Source organism: Mustela putorius, unplaced genomic scaffold (genome assembly GCF_011764305.1).
Source record: "Mustela putorius furo isolate JIRA1106 unplaced genomic scaffold, ASM1176430v1.1 tig00003834_pilon_pilon_pilon, whole genome shotgun sequence".
Taxonomy (NCBI): Eukaryota; Metazoa; Chordata; class Mammalia; order Carnivora; family Mustelidae; genus Mustela; species Mustela putorius.
This window is the reverse complement of record NW_025421987.1, coordinates 67,952,598-67,970,825: the sequence shown is the minus strand read 5'-3', so window position 1 is coordinate 67,970,825 and position 18,228 is coordinate 67,952,598. Positions and strand designations below refer to the sequence as shown.

The window sequence follows — 18,228 nt, the reverse complement described above, 5'->3', positions numbered from 1 at the left end:
AAGAAAACTGTCTCACCTTTTCTTGGAGATGTGTTATAGAGCACCCTAGAACAGTGCTAGTATTTTGCTTAGAAAATTGTTTTGGATTCACTCCTTAAAGCTTAAACTGATATATGATCAAATCTTAAAATTCTATTCTACTAGCATAGTTGTAAAAATTGTAGCTTGTCCTATTTTTAAGGCAAATACCAGCTAACTCTTTTTGTTTATGTGCACACACACACACACACACACACACACACACACACTATATTACCAGAGTAATTGAGTGAGGTGATTTGTTAGATGGTACAATTGATAAATCAGTAAAAATACACAGCATATATTTGCTAAATTAAATAATAGTATGCAAGGCAAAATGACAAACGTAATAGGTTGATCAATATGCCATCTGTTCTGATGACGGGATCTTAAACATAACAGGTTTTCCTAAATTTATATTATCCACCAGTTACTTTATTAATTTATCTACCATAATCCATTCTTTATTTCTGGTAAATTTCTATTAATATCTGCCTCTATTATTTCCACAGTTTGTCTTCTCCCTATTAACTTCCCAGAAGAGTCAGAGTATAAGCTCTAAACTGAATCCCCAATCAGAAACATTATTATTAACTTTGCAGACTCTTGTCCTACTGAGTACATCTTGGCCCTTTATCCCACAAAAAGTCCAGGAAGCAGTAAATTCAGCAGTCCACCTTGGCATGAATCTGTTTGTAGAAGAGTGAAACAACAACAAAAGAACAAATTGAAATGTGCAGTTCTGTTTCAGTTAGAGAAAAAAATTTGGACATTTAATAGTGACTGTTCTGGAACTATGAAGAACAGATTTTGGTGTTTCCAAACATTTGTACCTGAAATTCAGAAATACATTAAATGCACTATTCAGTGAGCTCTAATTTAAGTAGAGAAGCAAAATCTTTTTTATTCTTTTGCTCATTTCTCTTTCTTTCTTTCTTTTTTTATTATTATGAACTCTGGGAAACAAAATTTTTTTTAATTACTGAATCAAGATTTCTATTTATTTATTTATTTATTTATTTATTTAATTCATTTGGCAAAGAGAGATAGCAAGAGAGAGAGAGAGGGAGAGAGCACAAGCAGGAGAAGTGGCAGGCAGAGGGAGAAGCAGGCTTCCTGCCAAACAGGGAGGCTGGTAAGAGCTCCATCCCAGGACGCTGGGATCCTGACCTGTGCTGAAGGCAGACGGTTAACCGACTTGAGCCACACAGGCACGAAATCAAGATTTCGTATAGCACACTTTCCTCACACTTCTCTTCCAGACTATTTGTTACTCATGTTTCCTAGTTTGTTGAACTTCTACAAGGTAAAGTTAATATTTGTACCTCTGTGAATTCTCTTCAAAGATTTCTCATTTAATTGGCCTTACAGAAATTCTCTGTGTTTTGTCAGGAAGTATGGTTATAGTTTACATTAACTTGTAAAATATTGCACTACTTATTTAACATTAAATTCCAAATGATAGAATTGTTTTTGATTTGTTTATAGTTTGGTTTTCACTTCAGTCCACAAAAGTTTATACAGCAAAATGTGATTTGAATAATTATTTTATGATATTCAGGAGAAATGAAGTTCTTTGACTTAATTATTTGTAAATATTCTGTCAAGGTTCTTTAATGACAAGATAACATGGGATATATTCAAGCAGTTCTTGTGGGGGCCAGCATTTCTGGTTACTGCTGTGTTGGAACCTGTAAGTCCTATCATATATTTTTGTTCACAAAATATTATTTTCCTTGACCTATATGTTTTTAATGACTGTATCTTTAAATTCCAGAGTGTTAAGTCTGTAATAGGCTATGTTCCTGATGCTCGGTGGTTTGATTATCATACGGTAAGTGGTTAGGGAATTCTGGGGAATTGACTAAAAACATATGAGTAACTGTTTTATACTAGCTTTTTCATTGGTGACATATTTGGTTTACTTTACACTTAAAAAGGTAAGATATTTCTTGCTAATTATAGCTGTATCAAATTAATACACAGTGAAAGAGTTAATTTATTCTGCCGTAGCTTATTATGGAGTCATTGATTTATTTTACTGAATAAACATAACATTGTACACAAGAAGGTCATTGTCCTGTATCAATATGCAAAATTACCATTAAAGGTTATATAGTCCTTCCAAGAATAACGTATATGACAAGCCAGGAATAACTTTTGTGACCTTTGAAAACCCACGAATTTTCTGCATGAGAGTATCACAAAAACAAATGGTGGTAAATTACTTTCAAAGCTATTAATAACTAAGAACTAAGTATATACTTTAAGTAACATGATTTCTCAAATACGTGTTTGAGTTTTTATTAATTTTTGTATGTGTATCAATTGATGTACTTACATCAGTATTTTTGTTTGATATATCAAACACCAATATTGCTGATGATTCCATTTCTTGCCACTTATGTTATTCCTTCCAACCTCCTCATTTCCAGGGCCAAGATATTAAAGTCAGAGGGCAGTTTCATGAATTTTATACTCCTTTAGATACAATAAACCTACATGTCCGTGGTGGTCACATCCTACCATGTCAGGAGCCTGATAAAAACACATTTCACAGGTAAGTGAAGTATTTACAAGAGCTCAGATTAAATTCTGAGATATGTCCTGCTAGAATTGTCAGGAACTGGGAAGGGTCTGAGATTTTACCTTATTTCCAACTGAACAAGTTACTTTGCCACAGTGTCATGGATGTTGGGTAAGAGACAAACGCCTTTCTTATTCATGGCATAGCAAGAGACTTGAATTTCATGTTTGCTTGGGGTTTCCTTGTCCCTGAAGTCCCATGGGGATGACCTAGGCCTAGACAGAAACTGCACATGTAGGAGGTTGTGTCACAGCTACGGAACTCCAGGCTTAGGCACTCAGCCCTTTATAATGGGCTGTAAGCAAACCTCTTCATTGTTTGCTTTTAAGGGGATTTATTATACTGGTCAGTAAATTTTTTAAAAAATTAATTTAAAAACAAACAATGCCCTATCTTCCAATACTGTTTACTTTAAAAGCATCCATTAAAATATAATTTAGGGGCACCAGGGTGGCTCAGTCAGTTGGGTATCCAACTCTTTATTTCTCCTGGGGTCATGATGTCAGGGTAGTGGGATCAAGCCCCACACAGGGCTCTGTGCTCATCAGAGAGTCTGCTTGAGATTCTCTTTCTCCCTCTCCCTTTGTACATCCCTACCCGTATGCAAGATATGCAGATATTTGAGAATCACAAAAAATTGTCCTTCTAATAGTAAGAAAGTTTCCTAGATCAAAATACCAACTAAAACTTCTTGTCTTCTGTATTGGCAATTGAATCTCTTGTATTTTGAGTGGCTGCCTTATCTAAGTACTCATTTTTGATTTCTGACATGTGGAAAGAAATATTACTTACTTCATTGAAACATGATTTCTTAAATGAACTTTCTATAAACTTTAAGCAAATATTGTTCAGAGGACTTCCTTTTCCTTCCACTTTTTCTAACTCCCTCTGTCAGTCCTGTGAAGTATTTCCAAACTCACTCTAGTTTATGAAAATGTAGATATCCATTGACAATATCACTGCTTCTTCAAACTACAAGTACACTGCTGCCCACAGAAGAACCAGCCCTGTTTTTTAGCAGCCTCATCCCATATAAAGATGAAAGATAATTCTTATTAATTCATATTTTCTAGACATTATCATTCATAACTGATGATCTGGCTAAGACCTTCTCTTAGGACCCCAACCTGGTATTCTCTCCCTCTCACTCAGCATTATATCCAATCTACCAAGGATCATGGCTCTACTCTGGTTTATGTGACTGATGTAAAAGTGAATCCTCTGACCAGAGTGTCTATTTCCATTGTCTAAATTCCTGTTTACACATTCATATTTGGAAACTCAGTCTTGATTCTTCTCTTCTCGTGCTGTATCCACTCATTTGGTGATCTACATGCTGACAGCCCTATTTGACATGCATGGACTTTTTCTATCTCCTAAAATAATCCAGATCCATTTCTTTCAATACTCTACCCTGATATTAATTTAAGAGCAGAAAAACAATTATATCTGAGAAATGAGGGCTTCACAGAAGAGAACATTTATAAATTGGACCTCAAAGAATCCTTTTGTTATAAAAGACAAGTAGAGAGGCCAGTGTGTGTGTGTGTATGTGTGTGTGTGTGTGCTTAGAGGGGTACAGTAAATAGGTTATTAGGGCTAGGTATATAGAAAGGGTAGAATGTAAACTGTGAAACACTTTTTAATCTTAAATTTTAAGTATGTTGGAAAATTGTGGGTTAAACCAGTTTTTAAATGTTGTTAATATATATTTATCTCTTACACCTGTAACTATGAACTTGAAATATATACATTACATGTAAATATATATAGGTATTCATACTGAGATATAATAATGTCTTTATTAAGTTGCTGTAGAGATTTGAACTCTAATGTTATGGATATTTTAGGGCAGTTCATGGCAGTACAACTTTCAACATTTGTGATAGGAAAAGACAATTATATCTAAGCATAATTTGTCTGATAAATCCTTCCTTAAAAATATGAGTCTGTCAAACCAAATCATTTGTACAGTCAGCAAGGAAGCACATCTTAGTTCACAGATGGATCTGTGTAGGCACCAGCTTGGGAGGTATTGTCCATTTCAAGGATAGAAATTATAACTTTTGGGGCGCCTGGGTGGCTCAGTGGGTTAAAGCCTCTGCCTTCGGCTCAGGTCATGATCTCAGGGTTCGGGGATCGAGCCCCACATCAGGCTCTCTGCTCAGCAGGGAGCCCGCTTCTTTCTCTCTCTCTGCCTGCCTCTCTGTCTACTTGCGATCTCTGTCAAATGATAAATTAAAAAAAAAGAAATTATAACTTTCATGCTACTCTTCACATTCTTATTAATAATTTCCAATGATAACTCAGTGATTCATGTATGGAAATGCGAGAAAGGTTTAAATTATAACAGATAAAACACTATTATATATGCTATAATAGCATATATAATAACATATATAACAGTGCATATTAATATAATAAATGTTAATATAATATAATTATATTAAATTAGTATTAAATATTAATATATAAATATTCATGTTTAATGGTCAGTGTCCAGATTAGCAGAAAGAATACTAAATAAATATATCAATTAACTTAATATGGTTTAAACCATTATAAATGAAGCCCCTTTTGATCTGTTAAGTAGGTGATCTTTTGAGATCAAAAGGCAAGCATATTTTCTGTTAAATATGAAGGATTTTATGGTTTATGTCATTCCCAGTAACTCATTATTAAGGGAAGACCTTTCATTTTCTCTTTTGAAAACAGTTTGTATTCTCATTGTTAATATTCTTACTTGTTTTCCTTTGGTTGTTCATATGGCTGCTATATCATAACTGAAGTCTGGTATTCTATAAACATAGGTAAAATTATATATTTTTTTTTAGTCGAAAAAATTACATGAAGCTCATTGTTGCTGCAGATAATAATCAGACGGCACAGGGATCTCTGTTTTGGGATGATGGAGAGAGTATCGGTGAGTGTTCCATTTAATAGATAAATGTAATTGATGGCATACATATTATCTCACATTGCTTTTATGTTATCTATTTTGTACCTTGGAAGCTGAATGAAAGGCTAATAAAATTATCCAAAGCTAAAGTAGCTTAATAATTAGCTAAATCAACTTTAAAACATAATGTTCTAAGCATCAAAGACTTTCCTCTTACCCTAAATGTAGTTAATCCTATGGGAAATGTCTGAATAACTAAGAAACATGTATGGACAGAGAATGTATATTGATCATTTGTTACTCCCAGAAAGTAGCTCATGCCATTTACATGAGAGACATTCAGTACTTGTGAGGTCACCTGAACTGAAACGCCACATTCCATGTGCACATGGCAATGCATAAAGGATGCCTCTAAAACATGAGATAGCCTAGAAACAAAACTTGACTTTGATCTCTGTACTTCATGCGTATTTGTTTTTTTAATTCAATATTATTTACATGAAAAGTTTAAGGATTTAAAATTAGATCTATGTTTACTCTATAGTCATAGAGTAATATGAGTTATAAAGTCATTTCTTTAGACCAGACAGAACTGCTAGGCTCCCAGCCATGTGTGCTTTTCTGATCATTGTCACAGAATCCCTTAGGGTAGTTTATTAGGGTAGTTTATTGAAGATGCAGATCCTAAGGACCAGTTAATTTCCATTAATTTGGGGAGAAGCCCAGGTATCACCTTCAGGTGATTAGTGTGCTGTTAAGTAAACACTAGTTGTGGATTAGGGTTGTTGACTGCCATTAACAGTGTCACTCTACTAGATGGGAGTTCTGAACATTCTCTTCAAACAAACATCAGTCCTAAAAACTAACATCCATGTGGAGCTGATGTTCTCACAGGGCGGTTCAGTGCAATGAAAATAAGCTATCTGCAGAAGAGAGATCTTTCATTACTAGCCAAGACATGTATTTTTCAACTTTTTTAGTTATATCATAGTTAATATTTTGCAACCCTAATAAACGGGAATCAATTTATTAGTAAATAAAGTATATTGGAAGGTTGATACAAGAATCATATGAATCAATCAAAGCAAGACTCTTAAAAACAAAACAAAAAATTTTTTTCCTACTATCTTTTGATTTAAGGTGAAGAATCAACCGCTATCAATTAAAACCCTATGTTTTTAATTTTTAATTTTTTTTATTTTTTATAAACATATAGTATATTTTTATCCCCAGGGGTACAGGTCTGTGAATGGCCAGGTTTACACACTTCACAGCACTCACCAAAGCACATACCCTCCCCAATGTCCATAACACCACCCCCTTTCTCCCAACCCCCCTCCCCCCAGCAACCCTCTGTTTTGTGAGATTGAGAGTCACTTATGAAAACCCTATGTTTTTAGAGTTCTGACCTTTGTTAGCATGTCAACTGGGGTTCTACAAAGTTTGCAGTCTTTCTCACCTGCTCCCAGCAGGCTGCACTTTAAATTTGCCTACAGTTTTCCAGGGTTGTAAAGTTGAGTTATACATTTGCATTCTTGTCTTAGAACCTTTGAATTTATGTACCTATCCAATAAATTAGTTCATTTGAACAGCAAGGGAGACAATGCTTCTCTTAGAAATTTTACTCCTGGTCTTCCTATCAAACTAAGATATAGATGAAAGAACTTGGTATGACCTTTGCCCTATTAAAGTTTCATAGCAGATTTTTTTTTAATCATTAGTAAGAAAAAACATACTTCAAATATTTATTTATTATCTCTCTATGTAAGCATATAAGATTATTCTGGCCAATTATATTTGTTTTTTTTTTAAATTGTATCTGACAAACTCAGTATATTTGTTGTAATTCCGTATGAAGATTTCAGATAATTCCTTGAATTCTTGAATAAACAGCAACAACAATATATAACATATGTTTCAGCAGGTCAGACTCTCCAAAGAAGTGTTCTCTCTCAGCAAGCCCATCAATCTAATTAATAGGCACAGAACTATTTCCTTCTCTAAGTATATTCACATTTTATAAAATACTATTTGCTGACATATTTTTTTCTTTCAAAGAAAATCAAAGATAAAATACAGCAGTTTCCCCTTATCCATGGTTTTGGTTTCTGCATTCTCAGTTACCCATGGAAAACCCTGGTCTAGAAACAGACGATCCTCCCTCTTACAGTGTGAGGAGATCAGCAGTAGTTTTAATGCTGCATCTCCATGTCCAAGTCATTCATCTCAATTCATCTCCTCACCTAGGCATTTTATTATCTCCCATCATCACAACAAGAATAAGCATAGCACAGTAAGCCTTCTTGAGAGTGAGAAACCACATTCACATAACTTTTATTACAGTATATTGTTATAGCTGTTCTATTTTATTATTAGTTACTGTTAATCTCTTTCTGTGACTAATTTATAAATTAAACTGTATCAGAGGTAAGTATTACAGGAAAAATCTTAGTATATACAGGGCTTGGGGATCTTAGAGTGTATACCCCCACATAAAGGGAGACTATTGTAAAATTATCTCAAAATTTGTGTATATTAAGTAAAGATTGTAGATTAGGCAAAATTAGTTACAGATTAAGCAGTTTTAAAAATAATCATTTAACAAAATTCTGGCATGTATAAGTTTGAAAAGGAAAGTAAAATTTGTTACTTTTTCAATGTTATTTTAACACTTGTTTCAGTCATGCATTTAATTTACTTTTGCCTTTCTGCCTTACCTATGCTTGTTTTGTTTTACATATAAACACAGTCTTAGAATTCAGGTAAATTTGGACTTTATTCCAGATTTTGTTAATAATTAGTTGACTCACTTTCAGCCATTTATTTAACTTCTCTGGAGCTCACATTCCTCTTCAACCATGAGAACAATAAAAAGGACATACCTCTTGGAGCAGTGTGATAAAGTACTTAAAAGTTGACAAATAGTAAGCACTTATATTTTAGCTGTCAAATTATTTTAAAAATTGATTTTAAATATGGTAAAATTATAATTAGGTAAAGAAATGAATATAAACCCCATGTTTTATCAGTTTGATTTCAATAGATCTCTCATAATCCCCAGCAATTGAATATTTTTTGTCAAATGACACTAGAGTAAGTTTCCATCATGTTCATTTTGCTTTATAAACATTATTATATTGTCAGTCATTGAAATGGCTGGTAAGTGACCACCAATATCACCACCCAATTCTGTTTATTAGTATACTTTTTTCACCCTGCCAGAGCCATGTTAAGGTGATTTTAGACCTGTTACTCTAGCATTAATCTCCAACAAATAAATACACACACACCAACCTGCCCTGTTCTTCTAGGATCCTCTCTGGGGACTCATCCTTCATATTAAAGTGCTCCTTGGACAGTTTTTGAACAAGTTAAATAAACTTAGAAAAAAATTAGATATGCATTGATGGTATTTGATACACTTTATACTAGAAAAGAGAACCAAACTATTCTAGTTTTTATTATTTTTCTTCTTTGGAAATATAAATATATAATCTTTTTGTCTCTCTACAGACACCTATGAAAAAGGCTTATATTTCTTGGCACAATTTAATTTAAATAAGGTATGTCAGTTAAATAATACTTGAAGTTTTGTTCCATATTTTATATTTCCATATTTTACATTTTTGTATAACATACCTCATTTGAAAAATATGAATAAAAATTTGCTATACTATGAAATACGTTTTGGTTAACAGATGTATGCTTTAAAAGATTTAATTGCTTTTGAAAGTGAGGGTTTACATTACTTCTTTGTCTTTGTCTTTATAGAATACCTTGACAAGCACTATACTGAAAAATGGTTACATAAACAAAAATGAAATGAGGCTTGGATTCATCAACATATGGGGGAAAGGAAAGACTGCTGTTAATGAGGTTATTCTTATATATAACGGAAATAGAGAAGTAGTTAAATTTAGTGAAAACCTAGACAAGGAGGTAAGTGATACAAGAAAAAAATAATGGAGTTTTTAAAACATCTATATGGATGTCTTCTATTTCCTAAACCTAATGAAACGTAATTATGGGTCATCTATCACCTCTGTTATTTATTTATTTTCCTTAAACTTCCTAATCGATCTCCATATTATCATTCATAGTAACTTGTCATATGAATCAATCTAGTGGCACCTGTGTTACAATTTTCCTGATGTAATCAAAGCAAGATTCAATTTACATTAAGCCTCTAAGTCACTGTTATCCCTATAAGGTAAAATGCCTTAAATTTTTTTTTAATATAAAATGTCTAAATTTAAGTATTTAATGCACCTTGGATAAAGTATGTTTGGAAATCCTTGCAAAATTAATAGAATTGGCACTTGAATAATTTGACATACAGGTATACAAGGATATAATTCATAGATTAAATAAGGTATTGGAATTTTTATGTTAAATTTCCATTGCTACCAGTAATTAGTTCTTTTATTTTGAACAAATAATTTTAAGCCTTCCTTTTCTTTCAAATTCAATAAGAATATGCAAGTGAACAGTCTCTTCAGCTCCTTCCAATTCTAAATTCTGGAATCCATGTCCCAAAAAGGTGGATTTCAAAGAACATATATTCTATATATGTTCTACATATATATTCTAGTCAACAGCTAACTGTTAGAAATGATCCAAGTACAAGGCTCTGGCTCTACTACTAAAATTTTGTGTGTGTATTACCTGTTAGTGTTAGAGCTGGATAAAAATTACTAGCCGTTAATCAACAAGTACTTCCAATACCTAACTTAAAAACAGTCGGTTATTTGACTGACTTCAACTTAAAAAAATAATGGTTGTGTCTTGGGCCACAGTCTTGTGTCCTCACAGAATTTTACAAAGCTGAGGGGTAAACAGCACCTGGAAGATCATTCTATCCACTTGAAACTTAATACTGCTCTATTGTTGCTGGTGTTTTGTAGGCAAGTGTTATTTCCCCTTTAATGTAGAACTATGTTCTAATTACTATTTTGGCATCAAAATTCTTTTATTTCTTTAAGTTATATCAAGGTTGGAGAATTAGAGTTTTGTATACTTAATGTCCTTCCTTGGTAAAATAAAAGTTAATAACTCAGTGCCTCACCCCCATTTTTCTTCTTTTTAAAATTTCACTGGTTTCTAAAATTACAAAGTAAGGGAATCACTGATTTAAGCCAGTGGTCTCATGTGGCAGACCAAGAAACTGAGTCCTTCAAAGGGAAAGTTAATTCTCCAGGAATAGATAGTCAATGGTTAATATCACAATTAGCAATCAGTGTATTTGAACTGCCCAATGTTCAATCAGATTAAAAAGGATAATTTGACATATATATTTTCTTGCTCCTTATTTAGTACTGCATTGGCAAAAATAAAGTTCATAATTTTTACTACAAAAATAAACCAAAACACTAAGGTGAACAATGTCAAAAAAGATATTTTAAACATATCAAGTATTATTTCAAGTTCATTTTAACCAGATGCTTGGTATAAAAACACATAATTTATGAAGAAAGTTCATTCCACATAATTTATAAAGAAAGTTCATTCCACTGCTTCCAAACATATTCACAAAGAATTTTAAGTATTAAGAAGGAATTTTTACAATATTTTATTACCTCATTGATTCCAAAAGTAGATATTATTTTTAACTACCAGAAATTGAGCAGTTCCTTCTAAATTCATTTAATAAAACAAATACTTATGAGTACCTAGGGATTCAAACCTTTATAGATACGTGCTAAAAGTAGAGAGTGGTCAGTTTCTTTCTTTATTCTGTTGGCCTTCTCCATCAGTGTGGGAATTATATGCAAATCTTGATTTAATTACTTTATTAATGCAATTTTTTAAAGATTTTATTTATTTATTTGACAGACAGAGATCACAAGTAGGTAGAGAGGCAGGCAGAGAGAGAGAGAGGGAAGTAGGCTCCCCTGGGCAGAGAGATGTGGGCAGAGAGATGTGGGGCTCAATCCCAGGACCCTGGGATCATGACCTGAGCTGAAGGTAGAGGCTTTAACCCACTGAGCCATCCAGGCACCCCATTTTATTTTATTTTTTGAAAAGATTGTATTTACTTATTTGATAGAAGCAGAGCATGAACAGGAGGAGGGGGAGTGGGGAGAGGGACAAGAAGACTCCCCACTGAGCAGGGACCCCCCCGATGGTGTCCTCAATCCCAGGACCCCCAGATCATGACCTGAATGGAAGCAGACACTTAGCTGAATGAGCCACCAGGCCCCTCTCTATCAATACAGTTTTTAAAACATTTTCCTGGCAACAGTTAGGTTTTGTTGCCTCTTGTACAGTTATTAAAAGCTATCTGATGTACTTGTTCCTTTTCACTTTTGATGTATTAAAAAAACTAGGTTAGGTTTTGGTGTAAGATGGATCAGTTTCAAATTTGGCAAATATACATTTTTAAAAATTATTTAATTTTACCTTTTAAACTCTTCTACTATACAGTGTGGGAAATAAATCCTAGAATGTTGTTTTTTAGTGAAGAATATGTTTTATAAAGCCACTAGGAGAGTATCTGGTTTTCAGTAAGCAGTAAAGGAATGTGGATTGTCTTCCTCTTCTCTTGCATATTTGATGATTGAATCTAAATTTTCTGAGCTAAGACAGAAAAATCATGTGATGTGTTGGCGAAAAAGCAGTGGTAAGGTCTAATGAAATCATCATATCATAAAAATGTTACAGATGATTGGCTAGAGCTACTCAGTAACCTCCATAATTAGTCCCTACATAGTCTAATTGAGATTCTGTCCAGTGAAAGAAGGTAACACAACAGAACTGAAATTATTGTGCATCCTAAAGCATTTTGGGATTGACACAAAAGAAAGCATATTTCCAGTCTAATTTTTGTGTATAAATATGTCCTCATATTTGAGGGCTGGAAGCATAGAGATTTATGTAATAGAATTATAAATAATTCCATGTTTAAGAATAGGGAGAAAGAATACAACAATAGAAATCAAGATAATTAGGAAATAGTTTTAGTTTTTCACAGTCTTTTAACAACCACTCCACCTCTCTGGGATTTATTTTTATCTGTATTACGAGTGGGTTGGGTGAGATTATTACTGAAATAGTTGTGAACATTCTAAAATAAAAACTCATCAAAAAAAGAGAAACGAAACTTCTATTAGAGAAAATTTATACATGGAAATAGTCTTTGTTAAAAAAACAAAAAAAATCTTACTCCGATTAAACAATAATTACCATTTTGCTTTCTTTTCAGATACTAAATATTAATCTGACAGTGAATGATGTTACTCTAGATCAACCAATACAAATCAGCTGGTCATGAAGATTATCATCAATTCCAGTTGTCAAAGGGATATTAACACCTGGATTTAAACTTCTCTGTACTTACAATTTTCCCTTTTTGTTGGTTTCTTATATTGTATAAAATATGAACTTCATAACATCTATCTAAACTTACCCCACAGTGTACAATAATACTAATACTAATTTTATTATGATAATGTGTTCTGGATCTAATTTTTAACATATTTATTAGGATTTAAAGCATTCTAGTTACTTTGCTAAGTATCAGCCAAAACTGCAAACCAGTTACTAAATATATACATGTGTAACTAAGAGATAATTAAAACAGGTGTTTTTTTAAAATGAATCTTTTGTGTAATTGTATACAGTATTTTCTTCCAAGTTTAGTAAATTTAAGGCATATAGCAATACTTCTGATCAGATTTAATTACTTCTTAGTATGTACATTTAATTAAAAAAAACAGAAAATAGGGGCGCCTGGGTGGCTCAGTGGGTTAAGCCGCTGCCTTCGGCTCAGGTCATGATCTCAGAGTCCTGGGATCGAGTCCCGCATTGGGCTCTCTGCTCAGCAGAGAGCCTGCTTCCCTCTCTCTCTCTGCCTGCCTCTCCATCTACTTGTGATTTCTCTCTGTCAAATAAATAAATAAAATCTTAAAAAAAAACAACAGAAAATAAACCGCATATAAGTATAGAAAGTGTACATTTCTCTTTATTTTCCAAAAATAAATTGTCCTAGTTTAAATTGCTGTAACAAATTGTCATATACTGAGTAGCCTAGGCAATAAACATTTATTTCTCATTGTTCTTGAGGCTTGGAAGCCCTGAACAAGGTGCCAGCAGATTTGGTGTCTCGTAAGGACCCTCTTTCTGGTTTTGCAGATGGCCATTTTCTCTTTGTATCTTCACATGGTAAAAGGCAGAAAGAAAAGACACAAGCTCCATGTTGTCTCTTCTTACAGGCACTTATCCTGTTTATGGGCGTTTCAGTCTCATGACCTAATTACCTCCCAAATGTGTCTTCTTTAAGAGCTATCATACAAAAGATTAGAGGTCCAGCCAAAGAATTTTGGAGGGACTCAAGCATTCAGTCCATAACAGAAATCCAAATTTCTTTTTTAGCATTGTTTTATGTACTGGAGAAAAAAAAATTAGCTTTTATTCTATTTACTTGGTTAAATAAACCATTCTAGCACATTCATGTAGGTTGGAAGGCTCTAAATCATGTTCTAAAATAGTATCCATTTTTTTTAACTCTAAGGTTTCTTCGAATTTACTTAAATAATTTACTTAAGTAATATCTGTAACTTGATATAATTCTTTTCTAATTAAAAATTTTAAAAATATCATAATGGAATTCTTAGGACAACTCATAACTCAGAATACAAGGACTGGTGAAACAATAATAAATATAATGATGGTTATTATTTTAAAAAAGACAAGAAATAATAGGTGTTGATGAAGTTGTGGAGAAAAGAGAATGCTTGTGCTCTATTGCTGGGAATGTAAATTGGTGTAGTCACTATGGAAAACAATATAGAGGTTCCTCAAAAATTTTAAAATAAAACTACAATAAGACACAGCAATTCTATTTGAATGGATCAAGAAGATGTGGTATATATACACAATGGAATACTGCTTATCTTTTTTTTAAAGACTTTATTTATTTGAGAGAGAGAGAGAGAGAGAGAGAGAGAATGAGAGAGAGCATAAGAGAGGTCAGCTGGAGAAGCAGATTCCCTGCGGAGCAGGGAGCCTGATGTGGGATTCGATCCTGGGACTCCAGAATCATGACCTGAGCCGAAGGCAGTCGCTTAACCAACTGAGCCACCCAGGTGCCCCTCTGCTTATTTATCTTAAGAAAACAAAAATATTAACTCAAAAATATATATATACTCCATGTTCATTGCAGCACTATTTACAATAGCCAGGATATGGAAACAATTTAAGTGTCAATTGATAGATGAATGGATAAAGAAATTGTGATATATATACACACCAAGGAATACTAGTCAACAATGAAAAAACAATGAAATCTTATTTGCCATTTTTTGGCAACACGGTCAGACCTCAAGGACATTATACTAAATAAAATAAATCATACAGAGAAAGACAAATATCATATAATTTCTTGCATGTGGACCTTAAAAAAAGCCAAACACACAAAAAAATTCATAGACATAGTGAGCAGATTGATGGTTGCCAGAGGTGGGGGGACAACTGGGGGGATGGGAGAAATTGGAAAGGAGGGTCAAAAGGTTAAAGAAGAGAAAAATGTTAGAATACTGTTATTATGGAATATTTAAGACAATTCATAACTCAGGTTACAAGGACCAAGGAAAACAACCATAATGATAATAATGACAATAATAATAATAACATCAAAAAAAGTAAATTAAGTTTACTGGGAAGAAATAGAAATTGAGGAGAATTTACAAACAGAATATAAATTATAAAATCAGGTGCTGCCAAGGAATCCAGTCACCAAAGATGCGATTATAAATGAGCATAGCCATTTCTGAATGGCAATCATGTAGTATTCAGTAAAATTAAATTTGTGTATCCCTTTCAACTCAGAGTTCCAACCCTGAGATACTTTTACAGAGGTGCACAAAGTGGTACAAGGTATTTGCTGCTTGTTGTTGAAAAAAAAAAAAAAATCATTGACTGCTGTCAGCTTGGAGTTGTTTGGAGCTCTAAAAAATAAGCCATTATGTTTTTCTACTGAAAATAAACGTTTTCACAGATACCCAACCACAGTGGAGCAAGATAAAAACAAGACTACTCCATAATCATTTTTGAGGATAAGAAACAATAAAAATACTCTCTAAATCACAAAAATACCCAACACCTGCTTCTCAGGACAAATAAGAGTTATTATTTTTTTCTTTTTTTTAAATCAATTGCTGCTGTAATCCTGTTCCAATCCTTCTACCTCCTAGAGAAAAAAAAAATGCAGTAATATAAAGGGCATCTCTTTTGACTGTGGTTAACAAAGAAGTGGAGATAGTATCTGTCCTAGTAGAGTTCTCAGTGACGATACTCTCTAGGGATCCTTAGTCACCTTGTAAGAAGAAATTTTGAATGCGTGATGAAACCAGTAAAAATATGTCAGCTTTAAATATAAAAGTAGCTTGTGTAATGTAACTATTACTACAGCAATTGTTCTCAATGTCATATTTCATATACGAGGGTGTGAAGGCTTCCAGGTATACATTTTAAGAGGGAATGATAAGTTACTTGTAACTGTTCACATAAAAATGAGATGCCTACACTTATCTCTCCTAAACAACCTGAGGCCATCTATGCTTCTGTTCTGTACCACTGCTGTTTCATCTTACAATATCCTCCACAGACACTAACTTTCTCTTGTCTGAACAAGGAGGAACCGATTTACTGTGGGACACTTTAGGATATCAAAACAACTTTTCCCACAATAGTTTTCTACTGCTTTGAAACAAATTATCACAAATCTAGCAGTTTAAAGGAATTCAGTTTTATAATTTCATAGTTTCCAAGAGTCAGGAGGTGGGTCCTGGCTTAGTTGGCTCCTTTGCTCAGGTCTCACAAAGCTGAAATCAAGAGGTTGGCTGCATTATGTTCTCATCCTGAGGCTAGACTGAGAAAGAATTACTTCCAAGCTCACTTGGGTTGTTGGCAAAATTCATTTTCTTCCACCAGCAGGACTGAGGACCTGCTTTTTTTTTTTTTTTTTTTTTTTTTTTTTTTTTTTTGTGATGGCTGGCTACAGGCTACACTCAGCTTCTAGATATTACCCTCACTTCCCAGTGACCACCCACAGTTCCTTACTATGCATGCATCCTTTACATTGCCACTTAACTTAGTGCAGCAAGGAAAGTCTCTGGAGCAAGTCTGCTAGCAAAGGTGGGGTCTGTGTGACATACCATAATCAAGGAAATTATGTCTCATCCACTTGCCATAGTCCGCTGATTAGAATAATTGACATGCCCTGTCCCTATCAAGGGTAGAAAATTACACAAAAGTGTGAACTCTAGAAAGTGATGTATGGAAGTCATCTGAAATTTTGCCTGCTACATTTCTAGACGTACCCATGTGCCAAACAGAATGTTTTCAAACTAAGACAAGTAAGAATCCACTATGGATTTAAAAACCATGCACAGAAGACAGGTATGTCTATACCCAACAAACTATTATAAGCTTTATGATAATCAGTTAACAAGTATCTACTTAGTACTTCTTATACATAAAGCTGTATAAGACCTCATGTTGGCATTTGGAACCAAATTTCAGGTGAAGACAGAAACTTAACATGGACTGACAATCAGTTCTTCACTGATTAGAAAGCCAGCACATATCATAGACATTAAAAAAAAAAATTTCAAAATGAGTATCCTGCAATTAAAAACTGTTTCACTGTGCTGTGAAGTGTGTAAACCTGGTGATTCACAGACCTGTACCCCTGGGGCTAATAATTCATTTTATGTTAATAAAAAAATAAAAAATTAAAAAAAAACTGTTTCACAGAATATATCATATGTTCAAATTATGATTATTTATCTACTTAAAATAACTTTATTTGTTTAATGTTCTTGCTAGTGAGATAATATACAAAATACAGAGCAAAATACAGAGAATTATTAACGAATGATTTAGAAATGCAGCCCCCAACAGAGTACTGGCTTTTCTGCAAAGTCTTCTCCAGAAAGAGGAAGATTTAGCAGGCTAAGTCTTCTACCCTATCTTCATTTCATCCGTATTAGTTACAGTTTATGTGACTTATGCATTTGACTACCTAAGGAACATAAAATTGTGAGCCAAACAGATGAGTTTATTTTTTAATCTATTTTTTTTTAAAACAGATGAGTTTAAATTAAGCTTCCAACATTTAATGGTGTGACATATAGTGGGTGGTATCTGCTGCATAATCTTGGCTATCTTTTTTGTTCTTAAGTAGTGACTAATGGTTGTGTTTCAAAACATACAAGTTATAAAGTAGAAACCATATGACATTCACTATTTTCCCTAGTGATTCACAAAATCAATGCTGTAAATCTGATTTAAGGGGCTAAGAAGATTAATTTGGTGTTTACATAAAGGAGACTTACTTTGTAGTAATCTGAAATAAAATAACCAATATATTAAAAAAAGCCTTATATTTGATATTTCAAATCCTTCTCCAGTTTATTATCTCCCCTCTATTCTTGTTCAAGTTCCCATCGTTTCTAATCTGGAAACAATTTTTTAGAGCTTCCTAAATATCTTTTCTTGCTTCTCCCCTTATCTCCTCCAATCTTTTCCAATTACCATACAATATAGTAAAAGTCTAAACTACAAATATAATTTTATTTTCTTGATCATATTTCTCCAGTGATTCCCTTCAAATAAAATTCAAAACTCTTACTGTTATATGCAAGGTTCCAACTGAAAGTTTAAAATAATGTAAAAATCTACTAAAGAACAGACAAAGCTTTGGGGTGCCTGGATGGCTCCA

At 33.3% G+C, this 18,228-nt stretch overlaps 1 protein-coding gene across 1 annotated transcript in view; it reads left to right on the top strand.

The window, feature by feature from the left end:
- The window catches only part of SI (sucrase-isomaltase), a 99,286-nt gene extending 86,182 nt beyond the window's left edge, over positions 1 to 13,104 (top strand). The window contains 7 exon segments of the mRNA XM_004774414.2: positions 1,630 to 1,714; positions 1,799 to 1,855; positions 2,457 to 2,581; positions 5,443 to 5,531; positions 9,021 to 9,070; positions 9,279 to 9,446; positions 12,709 to 13,104. Coding sequence (XP_004774471.2) covers positions 1,630 to 1,714; positions 1,799 to 1,855; positions 2,457 to 2,581; positions 5,443 to 5,531; positions 9,021 to 9,070; positions 9,279 to 9,446; positions 12,709 to 12,777 — 643 coding nt within the window. The 3' untranslated portion in view covers positions 12,778 to 13,104.
- The last annotated feature ends 5,124 nt before the right edge of the window (positions 13,105 to 18,228 follow it).